Source organism: Canis lupus, chromosome 22 (genome assembly GCF_048164855.1).
Source record: "Canis lupus baileyi chromosome 22, mCanLup2.hap1, whole genome shotgun sequence".
NCBI lineage: Eukaryota > Metazoa > Chordata > Mammalia > Carnivora > Canidae > Canis > Canis lupus.
Genome location: NC_132859.1, coordinates 41,263,630 through 41,289,865, shown reverse-complemented (window position 1 = coordinate 41,289,865; position 26,236 = coordinate 41,263,630). Strand labels below are relative to the sequence as shown.

General features: G+C 47.6%; 1 protein-coding gene across 14 annotated transcripts in view; it reads left to right on the top strand.

Annotated features, from left to right (window-relative positions):
* Window positions 1-26,236, top strand: part of TRAK1 (trafficking kinesin protein 1) — a 181,810-nt gene that overhangs the window by 134,706 nt on the left and 20,868 nt on the right. For 13 of the 14 annotated variants that reach the window (XM_072793212.1, XM_072793213.1, XM_072793205.1 and 10 more), the window contains 11 exons: window positions 2,035-2,111; window positions 9,712-9,828; window positions 12,023-12,123; window positions 12,952-13,060; window positions 15,211-15,289; window positions 16,240-16,370; window positions 17,086-17,160; window positions 17,804-17,941; window positions 21,572-21,648; window positions 23,065-23,301; window positions 24,493-24,809. In XM_072793212.1, coding sequence (XP_072649313.1) covers window positions 2,061-2,111; window positions 9,712-9,828; window positions 12,023-12,123; window positions 12,952-13,060; window positions 15,211-15,289; window positions 16,240-16,370; window positions 17,086-17,160; window positions 17,804-17,941; window positions 21,572-21,648; window positions 23,065-23,301; window positions 24,493-24,809 — 1,432 coding nt within the window. In that variant the 5' untranslated portion in view covers window positions 2,035-2,060. Of the gene's footprint in view, window positions 1-2,034; window positions 2,112-9,424; window positions 9,573-9,711; window positions 9,829-12,022; window positions 12,124-12,951; window positions 13,061-15,210; window positions 15,290-16,239; window positions 16,371-17,085; window positions 17,161-17,803; window positions 17,942-21,571; window positions 21,649-23,064; window positions 23,302-24,492; window positions 24,810-26,236 lie in introns of those variants that run through there. The other variant, XM_072793215.1, reaches the window with a different exon arrangement.

Below are 26,236 nucleotides of genomic sequence, written 5' to 3'. Positions count from 1 at the left end.
ATTCATGGACTGTATCAATGTTAGTGCCCTGGTTGTGATATAATTTTACAAAATGTTACCACCACGGGAACTGGGTGAAGGGTGTAAGGGATCTCTGTATTACTTCTTATATCTGCATGTGATTATCGACACATGATTAATTTTAAAAATTAGCTTAAAAAATGTGAGTATGATTTCTGATGACTACAATCCTGGAGGAAAAAGCAGCTCTGAATCCTGCTCTCTTTATTATGTTACAGTGATGTGGAGCCGGATTAATTAAAGTCGAGCTGGGTTTTCTTTTTCTCTACAACAGCAGAGGACTCTGTTCTCTAAGTTAGGGGGTAAGAGGTGGGCACTAAGCAGGCCCCCTAGTCACAACACCGGTTTCAGCACAGAGGCCTTTTGTTACTGCTGGGGTCTGTTTCTGGTTAATGAGCCAGGCCTGCTGATGGTTGCCTGCGGGGCCAGCAGGCGGGCTGGGGGCCCTTCTGCATCTTTTCCTACAATACTGCTGGAGCACAGTTGTCCAGCATGAAAACTAACTCCTGCAGGGGTGCAGGAATCCTCCCTTAAGGATTTCTCATGACCCCGAGCTGTTGAACAATTTACAGCAATTTGAGCTGGACTCCACCTCCATCCAATTAAATTCTGGTTTAAACCAACTCTTGCTTTTCCTGAAGTCAGCCCCACTGGAGGTTGAAGGAATGAAAGTGCAAAAGTGCTTGAGGCAGTGCATTTCCTCCCAGCTCCCAGAGAACTGTTGAGTTCAGGAGAAAGCTGGAAGGGGGTTTCAGATTTGGAACCAGATTTCAGGTCTCCTTAAGCTAGAAAATCATTCCAATGGATCGGATTTCTCTGAGCTCCTTCACTAGGATGATCTGTACTTGCATTTAATAAAATATTTAGAGACCTATCGGATTCCAGTTACAGCTTGCCATTAGCAAGGCTATGGAGGTTAGCTTAGTAATACACTTAATTCTCAACTGCCTTGCTTGGGCTGTTACTGAATGTGGGTCATTGTCAAAGCTGAAGCATGTCTTCACCTCTTAAGGAATTATTTTGTAGAGTCTTAATTATAAAGAGTTACTTAGATGTTACTTATTGCAAAAGTGGCAAGTCTAAAAATGTTTACTGCTTGAGTCCTAAACCCATTTACATTCATTCCTTCCTCTACAGAATAAAACCTATGCTACTTTCTTGGTGTTTGTGGAATTGCAAATCAATTCCTTGTCATTGATTTAAAATAAAACCACCCTGCTATTTTTTTAGCCTAGGACTAAAGTGTTCCTTCATCGCACAACCTTTTTCTTCAACAGGAGAACAAAGGCCCACATGTCCTAAAGTGGCCTGCATGTAGCCTCTTACGACCACAAGAAATTATATATGTGGTGAAATATCACTCCGTCACAAACACGTGTGTTTGTGTATGGCAGGAATGGTATCGGCCTTTTTGGTGTTGATTAAAAAGAATCTACGACCCTAGTTTTCATGGTAGAGAAACTGGTTGCATAGCCTTAGAATTTAGGCCATTTGCAGGGGGAGGGGAGGGGCTGCACCATGATGAAATGATCAGCTGGGATTGCTATTTGCTAACTATACCAATAGCCGCTTTCTGAAGGACCCCACTCTGTCCATGTGGTTGGGTCTCTATGGTTAGCAAGAGACCCTGTGATTCTGATAATTCACACAGTGGGGGCCCTGCGGCCGACCCATTTCAGTTTGCTGAATTTATATGAGGCCAGAACCCCTTCTCCAGTGCCTTGTCCTCAGCGCCACCTCTAAGTGTGCACACAAGTGCATGCGCATACACACACAGTCAGAACCTTGCAGGATCCAGAGTTACCCCATCCCTGGAGCCCCCCTGAGGCTCTTCCCTGAAACTCGGAAACAAAATCCAGTGCTGCTCAGCTCATGTGGGTTGAACCTGGCAGAACCAGCGACCCTTTGTGCTCAACATGCAGGCACGACATGAGGGCCGCTTTTTTAGGGGGGGTCATTTGCTTGGCTGGTTTGTGACATCAGGAGTTCATCACCACTTTTTTTTTCTTGCAGTTTTATGTGCTGAAAGAGTTGGCCAGATGACTAAGACATATAATGACATAGATGCTGTCACTCGGCTTCTTGAGGAGGTAAGTGTTTCCGGGGAGGCAGAGAGCCATTTATGATTGACTGGTTATAACTTCTGTTGATTAAAGCATACATTATTGTCTTCTCTGTGAAAAATCCCCAAAACGGGGCCCTCCCAGGGTATGGTACCATGGCTTTACTTTTTGAACTGGTAGCTCTACAGGTCTTTGTAGCTGTAACTTTGTCCAAGGTATGTTAGATTTTAAAAGGAATGTTTTAATGACACAAAATAGGAATATTTGCTAGAAAACCCAGTGTGAGATTTTTCCTTACATTTAACACTGTATTTTAAGGATATCTGCAAGTGTCAGAAAAATACATCATTAGTCTATCTTTGTAATTTTTTTTAACTTACATGAGGTTAAGGAGAGATTATGCAGCATAGAAATAATCAAAATCACCATGGGGAAAAGAAATGAGAAAACTTGCTTAGGATTGGATGAGCTGCTAGTATTTCAAAGACTTTGGTTTTCTCGGTTTCTTCTTAGCATTCTGTTGACAGTTGGGAATCCTGGTCCTGTGCACACCTCTACAGACAGATGAGCACCATGTGTGCACCCTCATGCCTAGAACTCGCCAGAACACAGCAGGTTCTTCTAGGTATATATTGAGTAAGTGCCCATCTCTAAACGTTGTCAGTCCTTGATGGCACCGGTACTTACCTAGACCCTTGTTTCTGCTCTGGAACCAAGATTGACTTTGGATCATGTCACCAGTCACTAGCTCATCTCCAGAACAAGAGTAGAATAATGTGCAAGACACAGAAATCATTGTTGTCATTTTCAGCCAGTGGCAGGACAAGGTTGAAACATAGGACGGAACAGGAGTGGTGGGACCTGGAGTTTCGGGAGACATCTATGTATCCCATTTTTTATGTCTCTCTTTCCCTCTGTTTTTCGCATCTGTACATCCAGTATTCTTATATTCTGAGGGCTAGACTCTCTGGATTCTCCCCTGAGTTCCCCAGGGCTCACCTGCCCCCAGCAGTCTGCTCCTCTCCTTCCCCTATAGCCAGCCCTCCATAGCCAGGTAGAATGTGGGCAAGAGCTGAGACTGCCTGGCCACCTGCATGTCATGGCAGTACCAACAACTCAACCCCAAATAAGTGATGTTAGGTTTTGGGCTGTGTGACAGGGCCAATGTGAGGCATTTTAGGACACAGGCCTTCTGGTGGTACTCTCGTTGCTGCCATATGGGCTGGCATTAGGTACTTGGGAGGCTAGCTTGGTTGGCACCACTGACTTTTTTTTTTTTTTTCCTTCAAAATTTTACTTATTTATTCATGAGAGACACAGAGAGAGGTAGAGACATAGGCAGAGAGAGAAGCAGGCTCCCAGTAGGGGGTCTGATGCGAGACTTGATCCCAGGACCCCAGAATTGGCCTGAGCCAAAGGCAGACACTCAACTGCTGAGCCACCCAGGTGCCCCTGACACCACTGACTTTTGAAAATGGTTCTTCACAGACCCCTTCCCACTGTGTCCTTTCCCCCAACAGTGCCAGGCTGTCCACATCCTCTAGTATTTCCCTAGTATTTCCAGCATCCATAACTCACCCCACACTGTTAGTCTGTTAGGTCTTCTGAGAGGGCTACATCAGGACCATTCTTTTCATTCCAAGGTGATTCCACTCCTCTGGTCCCCAGAGCCTCAGCTGTCAGGTTTCTGTTTCTCTCTACAGCTGCCCCCCAACCCAAGCCTGTGGTGACCACTTTGCCCCACGCCCCCATACACACACTTAAAGACACTTAGAAGTCCTCACTGTGGTGTCCAAAGGCACACACTGATCATGTTCTGAAATCTCCTCTAGCTTGTCGCCAGGGACCTGCCCCGTCTTTCCCTGGCCTTGAGCTCTATGCTGTTGGGCTCATGGGGACCTTCGAAGCTGACCATCACCACGGCCCCCAATGGTCTGTACCCCCCTGAGCCTCCAGCACAGGAGTCATCCTGCAGGTCCCTTTGTCTTGTTCACACAGCTGGATTACCTAGAAGCTTTTCCAAGGCGGGGACCATCTGGGTGGTTTCTTTTCTCTTCTTTTTTTTTTTTTAATTATTTTTTTATTTTTTTTTTTAATTTTTATTTATGATAGCCACACACAGAGAGAGAGAAGCAGAGACATAGGCAGAGGGAGAAGCAGGCTCCATACACTGGGAGCCCGACGTGGGATTCGATCCCGGGACTCCAGGATCGCGCCCTGGGCCAAAGGCAGGCGCCAAACCGCTGCGCCACCCAGGGATCCCTCTTTTCTCTTCTTACCTTGGAAACGACAGGCCTTTCATAAATGTCTGCAGCTGTTGTCATGCCTGTTATTGAGGGTAGATTTTTACTGAAAGCCATTTGTTGTCCCTGCATCATCTCATCAGTTCTGTGGTAGCTCTTAGCCAGAAGTGCAACTGCTTGTCCCATTCTCAAAGGGACCTGAACCAGAGGACAGAAGATGCCTTCATGGCTGCACAGCTGCTTTCCACCCAGGCTGGTAACTGTGATGCGTATGACACTTGCATTTGGCAATGCATTCACTCCCCTATTTAGGGTTTTTGTTTTTTTTTTTTTTAAAGAAAAAAAAACCCTTTTTAAAATCTATTTATTCATGAGAGAGAGAGAGAGAGGCAGAGACACAGGCAGAGGGAGAAGCAGGCTCCATGCAGGGAGCCTGACATGGGTCTCAATCCTGGGATTCCAGGATCATGTCCTGGGCTGAAGGTGGCACTAAACCGGTGAGCCACCTGGGCTGCTCTTTTTATTTAGTTTTGGAGAGTATGGCCTGTTGGTTGTTGGAGGGACATTTTTACTTTAAAAGCACAAACCAGATAATATTTTTTTTTTATGAGATGCTGCCTCCACTGCCCCCAGTTCTTGGCTTCTGCTGGGGTGGAACTGGCAGGGCCTGGTGATCCCTCCACAGGCCAAGACCTGTCTCTGCTTGGAAGTCCGAGGGTTGCTCCCGAAGGATCTTGGGATTATAGCCCTTCGTGCAGATACTAGGTGTCCGTAGTCCTTCCCCCCCCCCCCCCCCCCCCCCCCCCGGCAATCTCCCAAGCAAGTGTCATGCTGCAGAAAGCATGCAATCATCTTTTTTTAAAAACTGAGCTGTTGGAAAGAATATTTGTGGGACACTTTCTTCAGGTGGTTTTGTTGTGCCTTCTTTGTTCTCTTTATTTTTAGCAGCTCACCTTGGCTGTAGTCTGTGTGTATCTGTGTTTTATCTATAATGCCATTCTTCTTGTCGTGATAAGGACCACCTCTGAGTCACTGCCTTTCTTAGGAACTAGGCGGATTCCCGGTTAAAGTTTAACTGCTTCGGTCACGTGACTTCGTACGTGCTGTGTTTTGCTTGGCTTGGCTTTGGTTCCTAGGCCTGCTACACACAGGCTGGGCGCTGGGGAGATGTACACAGGATGCCAAAGCCTGGGGCCAGCGGGGAACTTTTTGCTTCTGCCTTTCAGGGGAAGCCGATGCTGCAGCTTGCCTTGGCTTCCTGCCTTTGGATTTACCTTTGGGCAGAGCTTGCCTCACCCAGCCCACGCCCCAGTTTGGAGAGGGTTGTTCCGAGGGCCCCTTAGTCATGCTTTTTATCCTGAGATTGGTGAATGAGATGAGTCAGCCATGAAGTGGGAGGCTTGCTGCTCTGCATCTCCGAGGGCTGTGTCAGACAGCACAAGTGCCACTGGCAAAAGAGAACACAGACAGGAAGAGGGAGCGAGCAACTGGAACGAGCTCCATCCACCTGGCCACATTTTCCTGACGAATGAGGGAACCAGCTCTTTTAATAGTTCATTTTCAAGGGCCTAAATTATTTGTGATCTCTCATTCCCACTATAGTTCAACCCTGGGGTCATTTCCTAGCTGTTTTCCTGTTTTTAGTAGTAAACACTTTTCATATGTTGGCTGGTTGTAGCAATTGGGAATGTTTTCGTTCCTGTAATCCTCCAGGAGAAAACCAACCTGTCCTCTTAGTAAAGAAAAACCAGAGCCACTACAATAAGTTTTTAGTTATTGTAACTTGTAGCTGAACTATTTTTAGATGACTTTTAAGTAATCTCCACACCCACAAGCCATTCGAACCCACAACCCTGAGATCAAGAGTCACATGCTCTACTGACTGAGCCAGCCAAATGCCCCCTCTTCGATAACTTTTAGACACCATGTAACTTGTTTAATTTTTTTCATTTCATCCATAAATATTTTTACTAGAAGTTCTTGCTCCCCCCCACCCCAGTAGAGAGTTTTTGTTTATATTACTATAAAGATGAGATTTTTGGTGTAGATGAGGTGAGAGCTGCTCCACCATGGGGCAGGGAGGTTGAGGAGCCCCCAGGTGTGAGGTTTGGGGTGTCATGGGGAAGGTGTGGGGCTTCACTGAGTGCACAGCCCATTGGTTTTTCTCCCCCTGCCCGTTGCTCTTGGGTTTTGGCCTCTATGTGCTTTGGGAAGTCTTCACCATCCTTCGGGTGCTCCAGCTGGCCTCACCCAGCAGGCTTTCATAATTATAATTTTTGCTTGGTTTGTTTGCCGTGAAGTCTGCACACAGAATGTAGCTAAGGCATACAGAATGTCTGTGCTCGTTGGAACTTAATATGATGCATGTCATGATGGATGCATGATGGCAGTGGAGAACAGTGAAGCCTGTGACATTAAACACTTGGCTGGGTATTCAACCTGAGAATTTGTTGTGGTAGAGAGATTTCATTGACTTGAGTTAGGTTTGTGGAGACCACTTCCAAAGAGAAATGGACACTGGTATTGCAGTTTTAATTGAGTGTTAGCCAGCCGAAACTATTTGAACAAGATGCTAATTTTAAGTCGGCCTGGAGAGAGGTTCCCTCCCACAATTCCTTTGAGTCCTTTCCTCCGCGTACCAAATAAGCACACATGTTGAGTCTCAGAAGTGATAAAGGGCCACTGAGCTGAATGAAAACCCTCCTTGGAAGACACTAACCAGGAGGGATGAGTACACAGAGATGAGCATCTCAGTTCACTGGGCAGTCACTGCTCCCCTTTGTTCCTTGGCAGGCGTACGAGGAGGCACACATTATGGAATAAGTTGGAAGTATTTGTGGCTCCCATGCTGTGACACCTGGCTGGCTTCTGGGGCAGCAGTGGGAGAAGTGACAGGTTTCGGAATTGTGGGAAACTGAGGAAAGTCACCATTATCCCACGCGTGGGACAGAGTGCCAGATTCCTGAAATCCAGAGTCTTCTCAGGCTGTACTTAGACCTCCACTGCTCAGCTCATATGTCAGTGAAACTCTTGGATAAGCAAGGGAAGATGTGCTGCTAGTGCGCGGAATCATTTGGTGGATATATAAGAAGTTAGAAATAAAAACTGCCATTTAAAAAAAATCTCATACAATTCTGAATCATAATGCTAGAAGATTTTTTCAAGGATAGCCCAGCCAGTCTGCCCCACCACCCCTCTCCATCTAACAGATGAGACAACTGGGTCCCAGGGATATTCAGTCAGACCTTGATCTCACAGGTCTGGAGTTGAAGGGTTTGCCCGGAGCAGGTAAACCTTTGAGTGATACCCACTGTAAGAAACGCATCTCAGGTTGCGTTTGACTCAGTACTCAAATAAATATATGACAAGCCAGAGCATAAACGTGAACTGATGCCCTTATTATGTAGAATGCACGTCGGTATTTCAATTTAGTGCTGTTGAATTTCATTTGAAACAAAATATCAGTTGCCTTTACAAAAATGATTCTCAACCTACTGATGGTTTATACCCTATGTTTGGAAAAAGCTAACCTGGAGTGTGTGTACCTAATCCTTGTTAAGTGGAAGCCATTGGCCCAAGGCCCTGTTGTTAGTAGCTGGTCTGAAGCTAAGACTCCTCCCCAGCCTTTTTCCTGCTCTAAACTACATGTTCCCATTTGCCTGCTTTTTACACCAGCTGGACAGAATAATTAGTAGAAGCTTCTCAAATGATTTAGTTTTCCAGAGTTCTCCCCTTGCTAAATCCCTACAAGGGAGCAAGTTGAATCTAACCACAGTGGCAAACAGTCTCTCAGGCATGGGTGAGTCTGCATTTGGTGATGGCATCTGTCCTGCTGTCTGCACTGTCAAGGAACATCTTTCCTCTCATAGAGGCAATTGTACCTTTATTTATTTATATTTATTTTTAAAAAATATTTTACTTATTTATTCACAAGAGACATAGAGAGAGGCAGACATAGCCAGAGGGAGAAGCAGGCTCCCTGTGGGGAGTCTGATGTGGGACTTGATCCCAGGACCCTGGGATCATGCCCTGAGCCGAAGGCAGTTGCTCAACTGCTGAGCCACCCAGGCATCCCTATTTATTTATTTTTTAAAAAGATTTGTGTATTTATTTTAGATACACACAAGCAGAGGGGGAGTGGCAGAGGGAGAGGGAGAGAATCTCAAGCAGTCTCCCTGCTGAGCATGGAGCCCAGCACTGGGCTCAACCTCATGACCCTGAGATCATGACCTCGGCCAAAATCAGGATTTGGTTGCCCAACTGACTGAACCACCCAGGCGCCCCAGCAGCTGTACCTTTTATATGCCACTAACGATCTTCCTTTGTGTACCACTCTGCTACGTATAAGTGATGTCATCAGCTGAACTAACAGAAACTTCTGTTTTTAACACAGTCTTTGTCTCTGAAGTAGGGCAATTTTATGCATTATCTCCATTTTGAAAGTATTTAAAAAAATTTTTTTAAGTTTGTTATTATTTTTAGTAATCTCTACCCACATATAGGGCTCAACCCCACGACCCTGTGATCAAAAGTTGCACGTTCCTCCCACTGAGCCAGCCAGGCACCACTTGAAAGTATTTTTTTAAAGTAAATCTCAGTAGGGGCACCTGCGTGGCTCAGCTGGTTGAGCATCCAACTCTTGGTTTCGGCTCAGGTCATTAGAATCGAGCCCCCTGTTGGGCTCCATGCTCAGTGGGTGTCTGCTTCAGATTCTCTCTCCCTCTCTCTCTCTTGGATCCTCCCACTGATGCTCTTTTTCTACCAAATAAATCTTAAAATAATAATAAAAATAAACCCAAATAGCCTCCATTGAGTAAAAGAAACATGCTCTTGTATTTCAGAGTAACTTTACGTTTTTGTTTCATATGAAGTAAATATAGGGAGCTCAGTAAATTCCTGCTTCATATGTTCTAAGAAGCCTGCCTCCCTGCGTCAGCTCTTGGCTCTATTGCAAAAGCATTGTGAAATTTCTGTGCTCGCTCATTCAACCAACAAGCAGTTAACTGAATATTTCCACGTGCCAGGCCCTGGCAATACAATAGCCCAGTGCTCAGGTGGACAGATTATCAAGTGATTTCACAGATGCCAAAAGCAACTGCAGAGAAATGCTTTGGAAAGCATGTTTCTCCCATAGGAACAGAGACTTGTTTTCATTGGATTTAAAGCTTGCCTCCCATTGCCTGAGGTCTGCGTAGCTCTACATTACATGGGCAGAGCGTTTCCCTTCTCTGAACAGGTATCAAAGGTGGGTGCATGGATGGTGAATTGTTAATACCTTTGTTATTTCTAAATGCCCTGTTTTCCTCAGTTGACACTGAGCACTCCTGGCTCCTTCAGGAAACACAGGTGTTTTGAATGTCTATTCTCCCTTTTGCCTTTCATAGAAAGAGCGGGATTTAGAACTGGCTGCTCGGATTGGCCAGTCGTTGTTGAAGAAGAACAAGACCCTAACTGAGAGGAACGAGCTGCTGGAGGAGCAAGTGGAACACATCAGAGAGGAGGTGAGGAGCTGGTGGCAGTGGCCACAGCCGGGTGGGCTTGGGCTCAGCCCCCAGAGCCGCTCTTCCGGGACGGCTGCTTCTTCTATCCATGACCCTCTTTCCAGCAGTGTAGACAGCACCAGCTGGGGTAGGAACAGCCTTCACCTGCTCATGAGGCCGTGAGTGTCCAGTCCTACCAGGCCTGGACCAGCCCCAGTCCCCATCCCCCCAGAGTCCAGAGCCTCACAGAGACTGGGAGAGACTGAGCATGTGGAAGGAGCATACGCAGGCTAAGATGGCAGTGAGCAGGTGTTCCTGGGGCAGGTGGGCACGGGCAGGCCAGAGGGGAGCCCTGTCAGGAGGAGGCCAGCCTGTGCTGCAGAGTAGGGCAGCGGCTGCACATTCTTCATTCCAATATAATTTTATGTTTGTAAAACAAAAGAAAAAAATAGGCTACTGTTGTCCTGACAGGAGACCTGTTATTTTCATGATACAGATCTTGGCTGAAGGGCACCGGTGATCAGGGGGTGGGGTCTGAATGCTTAGGTCTTATCTTAAGTGGCTAAGGTTTCATAGGAGCAACACTGACTTTCTGGAAGGTTGTGGTTATGGGCAGGACGAGGAAGGCTCTGCAGAGATGGAGGGGTCGCTGAAACAAGGCTTAGCAGTTAGAGCCAGGCCCTCCTTTGTAGTTTTTTTCCCATCATCCTGTTCTTGTAACTGCACATTTTAGCTGTGAGGATCTTCACTTGACTTTCTTCTTCTCCTGGTTTCTTCTCCCTTATTTTCTACCAGAAACTTTCTAAGTGGGAGGGGATACCCTTACTCTTGTCTCTTAGATATATTCAGACTTTTCCCCCTTAAAGCTGTTCCCAGCCATCGTGTCTGGGTTTAATAATGGTTTTAATATTGATGAAACAGGGTTGCCAGTGTATAAGAAAAGTTTTCATCCTGGGCTTCCTTTGAAAGATGATACAGTAGAATATGGTTGAGTTTTGGAGAAGTCAACCCCTGTTTCCCTTGTCCCCAGCATCATGACCTGAATTTCCCTTCTCTCAGGCATTAGAGTGTGCCAGGTCAACCTAGTTTTCTGAGCAGAGAAACATGCCACCTGGGAACCAGTAAACGGTCACCCATTGTCTGTCACATGCTTTTCCTCTACATTATTGCCCTTGTGTGGGGCTTCCTCACCTCCTACAAACAGCACCCAAATCTTTGGACGTGGAAATGCCTCTTTTTTCTTGGAAAAGCTTTGAAATTAGAAACTGTAATATGTTCCCCTTGAGCACATAATGACACACATCATTAAACTGTCAGTCTAGATGTTGAAACTAAAGCTTTTGTGCAGATAAAATTTTCTTCTCTGTGGAAGTCATAAATACTGTGTTGTGTAGGAAAGCTGGAATAAACCATAGACCCCAAATCAAATTAGAGGCAAAGAATTAAATTGTAATTCTTGCTCACAGCACTAGTTCTTTGTTCATCAGTTGTGAGTGGTGAAAGGGAAGTGAAAAATTTTATGGCATAGGTTTGTTTGCTTAAGATGTTAAGCATAAATAAGGCAGTTTGCAAAAACTGACCTAGCAGTATCAGTCTGGCCACTTCCTGATGACTGCGTCCTTTCTCCCTATGTCTGAAATTGCTATCTTATGATCACTGAGTACAGAGCAGAGTCTGGCCAGGCTTGGCTCAGAGCCCTGTGAGGGTGTAGCAGTCACAGGGTGAGGCTGTGAGTGTGCCGAGTGTGCCAGCAAGGGTGGATGAGCTGCTTGTAGCTGCCCACCCAGAGCTGGCATTGCCAGGGGCCCAGTCCAGGGTGGCATTTGGTTTCAGCAGAAGTGAATGGCCTCTTCTTTCATTTGATAACAGGATCTTTTTCTCCGGCCATTTGCCCAGCTGGTCATCTGGCTACTTGCAAAGCCCATATGCTATATTGTCTTTCCCTCCTCCCCACCCAACATCATTCCAGAGCCTTCTAGTCTCCTCTCACCTCCTCTCTGAACCCAAGTAAAAACCATAAATTTAGGCAGAGGATTTTCTATCAAAACATAGTTGACTGTGTTTTTCTTAAATGTGATCAAATGTAGCCTCTTATCCTTGAAAAGCACAAAAATCAATTACATGGCTTTACTTTTGGTGAGGAATTCAACAAACATTGCCACCCAGCAGCACATGTTTGAGCATGATGGAGGGGCCTCCTGTTGTGTCTGTACAGGTATCTCAGCTCCGGCATGAGCTGTCCATGAAGGATGAGCTGCTCCAGTTCTACACCAGCGCCGCAGAGGAGAGCGAGCCTGAGTCCGTGTGCTCCACCCCGTAAGTCTCCAGAGGGCCATGTCACTGGGGCCAGGACACAGGCGGCTGGCTGTCATCCATGTCCTTGGAGTTACCTAGGCAGGGCTACATCACCAGCAGTAGGTCCACTGCTCCCAGCCTTCCCCAGACCCAGCAAGTCCACAGGCCTCAAATTAATTGTACTGTTGTAGCAGGACATGGGAGGACAGGGTTGTTCGTCAATTTCGGTTGCTCCGGCCTGGTCACTGGGCACAGGGTGAGCCCTGCAGTGAGAGGGTCATATTGGGTTCTGGAGCCAGAGGTGCCATGGTGGACCCTTGGAGCAGAAGGTGTGGGGGACTTCCCTGAGAGTCAGTGGAGCCTCACTTTAGGAGCATGAACTCGAGAGCCCAGTGGCCTGAGTTCAGACTGTTGCTCTGTGGTTTCCTAGCTGTGTTCTCTTGACTACATTACTTAACCACTCTGTGCTTGTTTGCTTGTTTGTAAAATGGGACTACTGCTAGTGCTTTATTCATAGGATTATGAGCATTAATTGCCTTAATCCCTGTAGAGTACTGAAAACTGTTCTGGGCACATAGGATGGCAGTGCAAATATTAAATAAATTTCTAGGCCTCTGGAAGTGTGTGTTTTCAAGTAGTTGCTTCTGCTGAATTGTGAGGCCATGTGGCGACTGCAGATCCTGAGCGGTGGTGAGGCTGTGTGCTGCTGCCCCTGCTCTCCAGGGGGCCCCTTTTGCACCTGTGGGTTTCATGGTTCCTCCCTGCAAAGGCCCTTTGTGCTTCCCTGGGTTTGCTGGAGGCAGGGAGCCAATGTCTCTCCCTAGAACGAGATTGTACTTTCTCTCCCAGACTGAAGAGGAATGAGTCATCGTCCTCAGTGCAGAATTACTTTCATCTGGATTCTCTTCAGAAGAAGCTCAAGGACCTCGAAGAGGAGAACGTGGTACTCCGGTCGGAGGTGAAGTGTGCTCCCTGCCTTTGTACCCTCTGGAGGGTGGTGGACCCCTTTGCCTTATCTGACAGGAGGGGCTGTGCCTGCAGCGTTATTCCCGAGGGTGACTGTAGGGGAGCCACCTGTGTGGTGCTCATAGCCTCACTCATGTGCTGGGGAGCACAGATGCTCCCTGTCGGTGAGGGATGGGTGGGGCTGAGGACTCATGGATCCTCTGTGTGAGTAGGCAACTGTGGCCAGGCCCTCCCCGTCCTCCTGCTCACAGCAGGGCTCTGTGGGTGGGGTCTCTCCATGGAAATGACATGGAAGCAGGTTGCTGCCAGTCAGATCTGTTCTAAGGGATAGTACGTGACAACTTGGAGACATAATTCTTAGACAATTAACTTAAAAAGATAGTTGAGACAACTTGGCAACTCATGCTTTTGAGTATTTCTGACTGGCAAGTCACTGTGCCAGATGCTTACCTGTTTTTTTTATTTTTTTAATATTTATTCATTTGAAAGACAGAGAACATGAGTGAGGGGAGGGGCAGAGGGAGAAGCAGACTCCCCACTGAGCAGGGAGCCTGACTTGGGTCTTGATCCCAGGACTCCGTGACCACAACCTGAGCCAAAGGCAGATGCTTAACTGACTGAGCCACCCAGGCACCCCTGCCTGTGTTCGGTTTGTTTGTTTGTTTTTTCAAATTTTGCAGCAAGGCTGGAAGTCTGTTACTTTGCTTGTCATTTACAGTGAGGAAGCCAGGACCCAGGCTGCTAGGTGTTTGATTTTCCAGCATGGCACAAGTTAGGGAATGACAAAGCTGGGATTTGCAAGGCTCTGGGACTCTGACCCCCACATTACTTCCCTTCACCCGCTGCCCCTACCTAGAAACACCGACGCATGCAAGTTTAGTACTTTTTGTCTTGTCAGTGAGTTGATGCTCTCCAGCCAGAGGTATGCTTTAAGTTTGGACTGCACACCCACCCGAGCTGGCCCAGGGCTTCCTCAAGCCCCTGTAGTAAGGCAGACCACCTTGAATTTGCCCCCAAGGTGGAAAGAGCCTCATGTCTGGGCTTATCAGGGCTGTGCACGAGGGAAGGGTCATGTTCTTAGACCTTACCTCTTCTAGTCTTCATTGACTAGTGGGCAGCACAAACCCAGAGCCACCAAGAGGGTTGTCCAGGCTTTCTCTGCCAGGCAGTGGCCAAGTCAAGAGTCCTGGCCAGAGCTTTCCTTTCCACTGTCTACCTCAGGTAAATGCACTAGTCCTAGGTATGCAGTAATTTGTCCCCCTGTCAGAGGGTTCACCTAAAGCACGTGGAAGGAACCTAATTCCAGCTACAGATTCCACATCAGTTTTCAGGAGTGTAGTGTCTCCCAGGGGCCAGGGCCTGAGGGCTCAGAGATACCCCTTCTCTGCCTTGGATACTTTCTTTTCTTTCCTTTTTTTAAAAAAAGATTTTATTCATTCATGAGACAGAAAGAGGCAGAGAGAGACTGATTTTGGACTCAATCCCAGAATCCTGGGATCATGACCTGAGCCAATGGCAGACACTCAACCACTGAGCCACCCAGGTGTCCCTCGGATATTTTCTTCTTTGGATCTCTGTTTTCCAACCTTGTCAGCTGGCTATCCAGAGTCCTGAGATAGCTCTTGGGATTCTGGATTTTAATGCTTTGGTCTTGTACCTTGTCTTTACTAAGTGAATACAGTAGATCTAACTCTGACTCAGACCTCCTAGGACGGTAGTGCCTTGCATAAAGCAGGTACATGACAAGTGTTAGCTATTCCTGTGGTCATCCTTAGAATGCCTGTGGTTGGAAGAGCTGAGTCTTAGACCCGCTGGAGTCACAAAGGTCCATGTCTATGAGCTGGGACAGACACCAGTAGACATGAGGGTGGCACTTGCAGAGCGCGTATCCCCTTGTGTGGCGCCCTCTGGTGGTACACATTTTTCAGCTGTTTGGCTTTGAGGATTGGTGATTCCTTACCTGAGCAGGGCATTTTGATGAGCTTCCTGTATTTGAGGGTGTAATGGATGGCGGGGAGGGGAGGGGGGGGACGGAAGGCAGCTTCCTGGACTCCAGTTTATCCTTGCCCCGGGCCCCAAGCCTTGCCCACCCTACCCGTTCAGCTGTGAATGTGGGGCCTCTGACCTGAGCCTTGTCCACAGGCCTGCCAACTGAAGACGGAGACCATTACCTACGAAGAGAAGGAACAGCAGCTGGTCAACGACTGCGTGAAGGAGCTGAGTATGTCCTGGTCCTCTTGCTCCACCCTCACCGCCTCTTTTTACTTTCTGCCATCTTGTGAGCAGATTTGTATGCAGTGCAGTCTCCCTGGTGGCTTGGGCTCCGTAGCACTTTTTCTGAAAACTAGAGTTTTCTCCTGACCTTGCGTGGCAGCCCTCACTCGGACTCGTGAGAAATTGGGTGCTAGGTTGTCAGCCATGTGTTGTCCTAATTTCTCACCGAGATGGACAGTTAATTTTGATTTCGGCTTTCTACTGGAATACCGGAGTTATGTGATACCCAAGTTAAGCCCAGTTATAGAGTTCTCATGTCCCTGTGCAAAAACTAATCAATTATGGTTTCTCGTAACTGACATGTGAAGGTTGAGGCCAGAGTTCTCCGCTTTGCAGACAAGTACCTTTCCCACCTTCTCTATCATCAGTTTACAAGTTAAGACAAAAGGGCAGACAGCATTTTGAGTTTCAGCAAGACACTTAATAAATGAAACACACCCTGTGGTCCAATCTAGTAAAATGAGTTATGACCCTGAATATGGGTGGAAAACACCCAAGGGAATTATACTGTGCAGGCAGCAGTTCCTTCTAGAACAGGGCGCAGCAGGGATTCCTGTTAATGATGTGGATCTGTTCATGCATGACTGTGGGGATTGGGGCACCTTTGTGTGGTGTGGTATCTCCTGACTGACGCCCAAAACTTACCTGACTTCCTCTAAGGGAAGTAGCCTTGGTCCGTGGGGTTGGGCTCCCCACACTGGGCCTGGGAGCCACACCTGGGGGCCTGCTCCTTCTCTTGACAGAGCCCATGCAGGAAAACAGAGGCTGTTCCTTCTTCACTCTCCGCTCTCCACTCCTCCCCCTGCCTGGTAAAAAAGATACTTTTTCTTGTGCAAACCACAAAGAAACCATTCTCTTTGGGTCTAACTTCCTCTTGTTGTCATTTCTTGGTTAAAGGGGATGCCAATGTGCAGATTGCCAGTATCTCAGAGGAGCTGGCTAAGAAGACCGAAGATGCTGCCCGCCAGCAAGAGGAGATCACACACCTGCTGTCGCAGATAGTTGACTTGCAGAAGAAGGCAAAAGCTGTAAGGCTTGTTTCTCGGGTTGATGCAGTTGGCATTTGCCCCTGAAGACTGTGCCCTTTGGTTTCATAGTTTAGGAGTTTGTCCTGCCCCTTTGGAGAAAAGGCTTATTAGCAAAATCAATAGAATAGAGCTCATTGCCCTGAACTGGGGAGGGATCATATAACCACTGATCTCCTAAAAATAATCTGCACATTAATAGAATTCGTTAAGAAAGGTGCTGAGCTGCAGAGTTCTGAAATTTAACTCATGAATTTTCTGGTCTAGGATTTGTTTTTACACAGTGTACCTAGTGTGTTCTGCTGCAGAATAATTTCCCCTTTAGATTTAAGATGGAGCAGCAGGAAAACAACAAAACAGAATTTAGGTTCCCATGTCAGGCCTTTGCTAGAAGCATGAGGTGAAGTGTGCCTGGGTCGGGGCCGTGTCTATGGAGGCGGGCATAAGGCGGGGATACAGAATGGACTAATTTCTCACCGAGATGGACAGTTAATTTTGATTTCGGCTTTCTACTGGAATACCGGAGTTATGTGATACCCAAGTTAAGCCCAGATGTAGGAAAGGCTGCCTTCAAAATTACGTAAAAGGCAAAATTTTACTCTGGCCTAAAAGTCATGGAGGTGTGGTAGGATCGGAACAGATTAGTAGTGAGAGGAAAGCAGTGAGATGTCTCTAAGTATCTTAAAAGAGAAGCTGAGTGGCCTTTGCCATGTTGCAGTGCGCGGTGGAAAATGAAGAGCTGGTCCAGCACCTGGGGGCTGCTAAGGATGCCCAGCGGCAGCTCACGGCCGAGGTGAGTGGCTCCTCTCATCCCACTTTCACCAGGCCCTTCCCAGTTCGTGCCATCAGCCTCCCTCTGCTGGGCCCCGCTCTCAGGGTCATGTCCACCTCACTAGCTGTTTTTAATTCTGAATCAAAAGTCATTCTTACTCGTAAATTCCTGGGAGGCCGGGCCCTGCACAGCCCGCCTCCTGCTAAATGTCCAGTAAGTGAAATGGCACAGGGTTCACCGTAGGAAGGAGCCCACGCAGAGATGTGGCTGGAGACGAGGGTGTGACACTTTGCTCTCCCATTCGCGTCAAGTTGCTTTTTTTTTTTTTTTTTTAATTATTTTTTTCTTTGAGTATCATTGGCACGCAGTGTTATATTAGGTCTAGGTGTATAAGTAGTGATTTGACATCTCTGTACGCTATGCTGTGCTCACCACAGTGCAGCCACATCTGTCAGCGTACTACTGTCACCGTACCATTGGTCTTTCATCCCCATGATTTACACATTCCGTAACTGGAAGCCTATTTCCTCAGTTGCCCATTGTTAGAATTTGGGAGGTTTCTGAGGCTATAAGCACTGAGCCTCAAGTATTCTTCGGTGTCAACCTGGAGGCACAGGGCTCCTGACCGGCCCCTGACCCTGTGTGCCTTTCTGGTGTTCCGCAGCTGCGTGAGCTGGAGGACAAGTATGCGGAGTGCATGGAGATGCTTCACGAGGCACAGGAGGAGCTCAAGAACCTCCGCAACAAGACCATGCCCAACACCACATCCCGGCGCTACCACTCGCTGGGCCTGTTCCCCATGGTGAGTGCCCGCTTGCTTCGTGCCCTGTGCCCCTGCTTCCAGCCCACGGGGCCTGATAGGGAGGTGGGGTCTGGAGGGGAGTCTTTGTGGGTGGCTTCTCATTCTGCAGCTTAGATCTAGATCTGAGTCAGGGGCTTGTATGCCCAGCTGGTGGCTCTGTGACTACATGAGGCAGATCGATGCCTCCTCTGCCTTCCCTCTGACTCAGTCCATTTTTTTCTCCTCGTATCCTTAATTGGTAAACTTAGTAGGAACCTCAGATACTTGGAGGATGTTATTCATACATTATTATTTTTCTGACCTTATGAGACTACGAGCTATTTTGGCTTCACAGTGCATTCTAGAATTCTTAAATTGCCCATACAGTTCTGCTGGTTCTTTCTAGGCTTAGTAATCGTCTTCTTGGGGGCTTTCAATATCTGTGATCTGAAAAAATCTCTCTCTCCACAAAGAGTGGTGTTTCTATTTCTACAAAATGATTTCCCTGCACTCTTATTTCTTAGCTCTGGCCTGATCTATTGCATGCTTGGGCCTTAAGGAAACATGGTTGAGAAGGGGATCTTCCAGGTGAGCTCTCCCTGCTGGAGGTTCGCAGCACAGGGCAGGCCTGCTCTGCTGGTCTTTTTCCCCTGGCATTTGCTGAGCTTCCTCCTTGCATCTTCTCCTAGCCAACAGAAGCTCCCTGAAGGCGGGGACCATGTCTTATTTGCTACTTTCCTCCTTCCCTCTCTGTAATACTCTATCTACTCGGTGCTTGTTGTGTCACAGAATTACACCTACTCAGTAGGTACGAGATTTGGATGGGTGGACAGACAGACGGAAGAACATAAGACCAAGAACTTTTATATTGAGGCTCTGTTTCTGTGGTTTCTTGAAACACCAAATCCTCCTTGAGGAGACAAGAACTTTTGAGAGAAGCATTCCCAAATGAGATATGAGTGGATGGTGCCTCCAATTTCTAAAACTTTGTTCCTTTGGACTGGTCTTGCTGTAGGGCTCTTTCCTCTCATCCTCCTCCCCACCCCTGTTGCTGACACTGCCCTGGCCCTTCCACCCTGACCCTTGTTTTCTGGTTCACTTTTTCTAAATCATGATCTCCTTTCCTTTTATATATCAAAATCAGGCAGAACAATCTCTCTCTCTCAACTTGATTGAAACCTAGTGAAACCAAAACGAAAGATATTAACGTAGCCTTCCAAGGAGCAGATTGGTGATCCAGTATGTTCAGAAATCCCAGCAAAGGCAGCAAAGAACATTCTGTGCCCCTGATTCCTCGATCTGGAGCCCATGACACGCAGCTCACAGACTGGCCTATGTAGCGATGTATGCTCTCTGCCTCAGTTTACCTACTTCCTGGCTTCCCATCTTGGTGTGGTGGCCTCCTTGGGGCATCTTATTTCCCGTGCACTTAGGATTCACTCCACTGCATTCCCCACTCTCAGGGACAGACCTGTTTTAAGACAAAACCATGACACAGAAAAGCCAAACTGAAAATCTACATTTGGGTTTCTTCTGCAGATTCTCAGCTTTCGTATTTGCTGAGATGGAGCTTTTGCTTGCCTTTTTCTGTAGCTGTTGGCATGGTTCAGATTTTGAAGATGGCTATTTTTAAAGTACACTATGTATTAAAGGTATTTAAGGCACCCTGAGTGGTGCTGTGCCCATGTTTGTGGAGCAGAACGCCCAAATCTGCTGCTCCTGCTCCCAGCCTTTGTAATTGCTGAATCAAACCGTGAGTAACAGTTTCTGCCCGAGGAGTACATTCCCAGCTCTCTTGCCTATGGCAAGAGTTCCTAATCTGGGATCCTCAGACAGGGTTCAGGGGACCCATGAATTTAAGGGAAGTCACACCTTTTATTTTATTCCCTCGTACACAGTGTTACAGTGTTTCCTTCTCATATGAAGGTGGGCCACAAGCCACAGCATTATTAGCATCCCTGTGACTTTGTCACCAGCTAAAATCACAGCTGCTTTCATGGCGTGTTTTCAGTTGTAAGATATCTCAAAATCCCATTTGTGCTAATCTTCTCTTCAAGGTGGCAGTAATTACCAGGCCTGAAGCCAGACCCTGTGTGTTACTCCATCATGATTGTTGTTATTAGTCTAGTGACTAGTTCAGTCTATCTGGCTTCCTTTCGGTCCTAATTATTTTATTCAGTTAAAAATATTATTCTGAGAAGAGGCCCATGGCTTTCCCAGATTCCTAGGATATTCAGGGCCAAAAAAAAGTCATGGAGCCAGCCTGCAGCTTTCTCCCAGCATAGCCTTGAAGTTAGTAGTTTGGTATGTCATCTCTCCTACGTTTCCTCATGCAGAATTCCGAATGTAAACTATATGGTGAATTAGGGTATGAAGAAAAGTTAAACCAGCTTCAGAAGAGCTCACCCAAGGAACCCTCTTACAACATGGGTGATGTTGAATTGCAGTCTGTGGGTAAAATTCATAAAATAAAACTGCATATTTAGAAATAGGAGTTGAAAAGAAGCCCACAAAACCTTCCTGGACTCAGCTTCTTGCCAGCTCCTGTCATGTGTACCCACCTGGTTCCAGCTTTCAGACTGGAGCATTGTTCTTTGACCGTTGGGCCATGGAGGGGGATGCTCTGGAGTTCCCTTGGTCTGGCTGCTGGGAAGCTGTTGGCCATGGGTGGCTATGTAAATTTAAGTCCGTTAAAATTAGTTCAGTTAATTCAGGTTCTCAGTCACGCTGGCCATGTTTCAAGTGCTCGCTTGGGGCCTGTGGCTCCCGCAGCAGGACAGTGCAGAAAGAGCATTCCTATCATCACAGGAGGTCTCTTTAATTAGCACAGAGTTAGCCCTTCCCTCAGGCTGTCCTGAGTAGTGTCCTCCTCTGAGGCCCCAACAGGTGCTTTTCTGCACACATCTGGTCTTCCTGCTGGCATTGACCTGTGTCTGTGTGTGGGATTGCTTGTTAGGCTCTGCCTCAAAGAGAGGTGAGGAGTGGTGGGTCATTCAGGGAGCGGGGCACCCATCAGGCAGCCAAAATTGGTGAGTCTCAGCTTGGGCCTTCCCCTAACCCACAAAATCCACGACCTAGCTGGAGAAAGATTTAAGTGAGCTAACTGTGTGGGGACTTCATGTGTTTGGTGTCTTTCTTGGAGGAGGAATGGAGGATTAATAGTGGGAACTACTGATAGTAGTAATAGTAGTGGATTTGTAGAGGTGTGGGCTGGCTACTAAAGGTGGGTAGGCAATGGGTCAGTGGGAAGAGGAGCTTTTCTTGCTGGGGGCTGGGGGGCAGGAGGACAGAGGCTTGGATGATAGTGCTCACAACAGAGGTCGTCTCCTCCATAAAGTCCCCGCCTCTCCTTATGGGTAGAGTCACAGCTCTATGGTAAGGCCAAGAGACATGACGTTGCTCTCAGACCCTTAGCTGCCTGGGGGTATAGGGGCTTTACTCTCAGTGCCCACTAGGATGGCTCCATTCAGAATCCGCCATGGGGATTGCGTGGCAGGGGTTCCAACAGTGACGAATGTTGTCAGCCTGGTGTCATGGGTAGTTTGCAGGCTTCTGAGAACCTCAGTTGACATTCCTATGGCTAGCCAGCCGTGAGCCTCTGTTAGAGACTTGAATTGCTGTTCACCCAGTGTGTTTTCTGGCTTTTCTCAGGACTCCTTGGCAGCAGAGATTGAGGGAACCATGCGCAAAGAACTGCAGCTGGAAGAGCCTGAGTCTCCAGATATCGCGTATGGCCTGGTTCTAAACTTCCCAGAGACTGCTTCATACCCGTGGTCATCAAAACTAGCAACGTGTGGGCTTCAGACACCAGCAGGGATCACTGTGGTGCTTCCACATACTTGGGTCCAGATTAAGAGAGATAGAACACAGCCAGTAATATCCTCCAGTTCCCCTTACTGGATTTTAAAGATGTATTATTAACATCTTTTATTATTAACACCATTTTTATCTTTTCTTTTGGTGAAAAACAGTACTTTAAAAATGTTTAATGTCTGTTTGAAAAACAAAAATAGGATGCAGTAGGAGATACAGAGGCGGCTCTTTGAGGGGTGTGCACAAGGCCTCTGCTTCTCGTCTGGATACATTTACGAATATTGGCCTCTATCAACTCTCTTCCTAATGTGGGACTTTGCACTAGGCCTCCCCCGAGGTGTTTCTAAGGAACCTGTGGATCCAATTTCATTGTGTATTTTCTGTACCCAAAGCCCACAGCCAGAACTGAAATGGGATCCTGGGGGTGACCAGAGGTGAAGCTCTATGTATCCCAGAAGGAAGGGGCCATTATAGCAATGTGCCTACCTTTGTCTCCTTAAAAAGGAGCAAATGAGGAGGGGGCATCTGCGTGGCTTAGTTGGTTAAGCATCTGACTCATGATTTCATCTCAGATCGTGATCTCAGGATTGTGAGATCGAGCCCCATGTTGGGCTCTGCATTGGGCATGGAGTCTGCTTGGGATTCTCTCTCTCTCTCTCTCTCTCCCCCCCTCTGTTCCTCTCCCACTTGTGTTTGTTTTCTCTCTCTCTTTCTCTCTCCCTCTGCTCTCTCCCCCTCCCCGCAAAAAAGGGGAAAAAATGAGCATCAAAGGGAGGTTCCACTCTTAGAACTAGCAATTTCTAAAAAAAGATTCATGTGGTATTTATCATCTCATTATAGAAGTTTAAGACTTTGTCTTGCTTCATATATATATATATATATGTGAATAGTCAGCAAATACTCATTCTACAGATATTTATGGTTCTCTGTTATGTGCTGAACAGTGAACACTGCCCTCTTGGACTTTGTATTCTAAGTGATCATCATAAAAGAGGAAAAATAGCTGGGAGACAAAAAGCCCTGCTTAAGTATTTTTATTTGTGGGTCAAGCCTAAGGGAGCGAAAAGCATTGATCATCTTGCTAGCATCACCTTTAGGACACAACCACAAATTAGAGCTCTGAATTCAGTGGGCATTGAGTCTCTTGCCTTCCAGCCAACAGTCTTAAAAAACATGTGGAAGGCACAGGGTGGCAGGTTGCTTGGGGGCTCAGCGTGGGTCAGCTGCCTTTTGGCTCCTCTGATGGTAGTTTTTGGAGGATTGAACTCCACAGTCATTCCTGCATTTGTTTATTCATGGATATTGTGCATACCCCCTTTTCCCCCCACCAGTCACCAAAAGCGAGTCTTTGAGACTGTGAGAAACATCAACCAAGTCGTCAAGCAGAGGTCTCTGACCCCGTCCCCCATGAACATCCCTGGCTCCAACCAGTCCTCAGCCGTGAACTCCCTCCTGTCCAGCTGCGTCAGCACCCCCCGGTCCAGCTTCTATGGCAGTGACGTTGGCAACATCGTCCTGGACAACAAGACCAACAGCATCATCCTGGAAGCAGAGGCAGCCGACCTGGGGTGAGCCAACTGGGAGTTTTTACTCTTTGTGTTTTGGAGACAGGTGGTGTGGATCAGATATGGGTTCAGCTATCAGAAGAGGGAGGCTGATACAGAATTGCCTGAAAAGCATAGACCTTTCAGTTCTCTTAATCTGTTTTGCCAGCCCTCTGAGTTGCCAGCCCTTGATCAGAATCAAGGGCATATTTTCACCAGTGGAAGGATGTACAACAGGAAGTCTGCTTTTCCATCAAATGTTGAAGGGGAGGATACATGAGTATTTTTTCTGTTAATCCTCACTGTTGGGCTACAGAATGGATGTTTGTTTCAGGGACCGCTTTGTAGCTTGGGTGTTTGAAAGGCTGAGGAGGACTCAGGCTCTGTCCTGTGACCAGAATCTAGCTTGCTTAAAGGTAGGCTCCCTGCAGGTGCCAGACACACCTCCTGCCCCTGGAGTGGGCAGTGGGCAGTCCCTCTTTGTCCTGAAGCCCTGCAGACACATCCCCCCACAAACGCACACACACATAGGCAGCTGTGTTGTACACCCTTCTTCTGTGACAGTGAAATCGGTGCTCTGACCAGTTGGGTCAGAGGGGAAGCTGCTTGATCAGAATAGCTCTTTTAATTCCAGAGGAAAGAGAAATGCCTGTCGAACCAGTATCCTCTCTGGTGACTAGGACTGTAGCCTGAAGAAGCCGACAAGCCGCCGTCTTTTTTTTTTTTTTTTTTTTAATTTATTTATTCATGAGAGACACACAGAGAGGCAGAGACATAGGCAGAGAGAGAAGCAGGTTCCATGCAGAGAGCCCTATGCTAGACTCGATCCCAGTACCCGGGGATTGTGACCTAAGCCAAAGGGAGATGCTCAACCACTGTGCCAACCAGGCATCCATCCTCAGGGCTCACAAGGAACATGCTCCTGAGAACGGAATTTTTTTGCATTGTGGGTGCAAATTTTCATTACACCTTAGTGCTCTCCTAGTTCCCAGCAAAACACCCAACAGCGAGAACTAGTTCTTCCAGGCAGGCATGGCCTTGCCCATTTTTGCCTAAATTTCAGCGGCTTGCCCTGTTGGCTTCCCTGGCAACAGTCCTGCGGCCCCCAGACGTGTCCACCCCTGGCCACCTAGCAGCGAGGCCTTCCTCGGACTGTGTACCTTGCATGTGCCTGCTGCTGGGGCGCCGCGCTCAGCCCCATCTCCCTCCTTGCAGGAGCGACGAGCGGAGCAAGAAGCCGGGCACGCCGGGCACCCCGGGCTCCCATGACCTGGAGACGGCCCTGCGGCGGCTGTCCCTCCGCCGGGAGAACTACCTCTCGGAGCGCAGGTTCTTCGAGGAGGAGCAGGAGCGGAAGCTCAGGGAGCTGGCGGAGAAGGGCGAGCTGCTCAGCGGCTCGCTTACGCCCACGGAGAGCATCATGTCCCTCGGCACCCACTCGCGCTTCTCCGAGTTCACCGGCTTCTCGGGCATGTCCTTCAGCAGCCGCTCCTACCTGCCCGAGAAACTCCAGATCGTGAAGCCGCTGGAAGGTGATCACCGGGGGCCTCAGCCCCTCTCCACCCTCCTCGGCGACCGCCTGTGGGCCCTGATCCACCACCAGCAAGGGGGCAGCCTCTGTAATGCCTACTCCTTTTTCTTCAGAGATAGCCTCCCGCGATGCTGGTTTGAGTTCCTCTGACGGTGCCCAGCTTGGGCCTCCATCCCCTGTGGGGGCGGGGAAAGGGGGGGAGCGTGGGAGCGTGCAGGCGGGCAGGGAGTGACCTCAGCCCACCAGGCCAAAGAAAAGGAATGAGCATGTTCCCAAGAGTTTCCTAGTCCTCTTTCTTTTGCATTTAGGACCTTAGAAGGAAAGCATTTTGAGAGGAAGAGGCACTGATAACATATTAAAAAGTTAATTAGGTCGTGCCTGGGGTCTGAGAAGTGCAGAAAATCATTGCTGTCACCTCTCAGAAACGTTGGTGTCAGGGAGGAGTGCAGAGCAAAGGCTGGAAGTTGTTTATTCAGGGACCGCGGGAGAGTGATCTGCAGTCTGTGGGCTGATGGGTTTTGCTTCCATCTTCAAGTCAAGAGGGCGTGCCTTTCTTCCAGTGCCATGCGTTCTGAGTGAGGCTTCCACAGTCTGGAGCAGGGATGGCCATGGAGGCCAGTGAGTTCTGTACCTCCTTAAACTTGCCTTTCCCAGGGGTAGTCTACTTTTTGGTAGTACCAGGGACACCCCAGATGATTAAACTCCTGGAAGAATTCACTTTTTTTCTTTTCTTTTTCTTCCAGGCATTATAAAATGTCTTCCCTTTACTTACCCACTTACCCTGTTAAGAGCCACCAAGTGTTTGTATTTCTCATTTTTGACTCCTTTAGTTTGGAAACCCATGTGAGTTTTAGAAGGTATTTTAAGGATTTTTTTTTTTAAATTTATTTATGAAAGACACAGAGAGGTAGAGACATAGGCAGAGGGAGAAGCAGGCTCCCTCTGGGGAGCCCGATATGGGACTCAATCCCAGGACCCCAGGATTACAACCTGAGCCAAAGGCAGATGCTCAACCACTGAGCCACCCAGGTGCTCCTGTATTAGGATTCTGTTACATTTCTGATGCAAAGCCAAATTGGAATTTCTGTAAGGCTGCATTTCCCGTGTTAGGCTTACACATATATTCTTAGCTACTCCCCCTGCAATTTAATACCACAAATATAGTATTGATGTGCTGTATCTTTGCTCTCTGCCTAAAAAGAGTGGGATTTTTTTTTATTTTTTTCACCCCATAAGAACCTGTTTTCGACCCTCATAGGGGGCAGTATTATCCTTGTTGTGAATGTGCGATGTAAAATGAGGGTATGCTTGTTAAAGACCCAAGATTTGCTGGGTTCCGTAGTCTCCAGAAGAAGGAAGAGGGTGGACTGATGTTCTTTCTTCATGATTATTTTTTGATTGTATAATTTAGGCCCTTATTAGATTTCA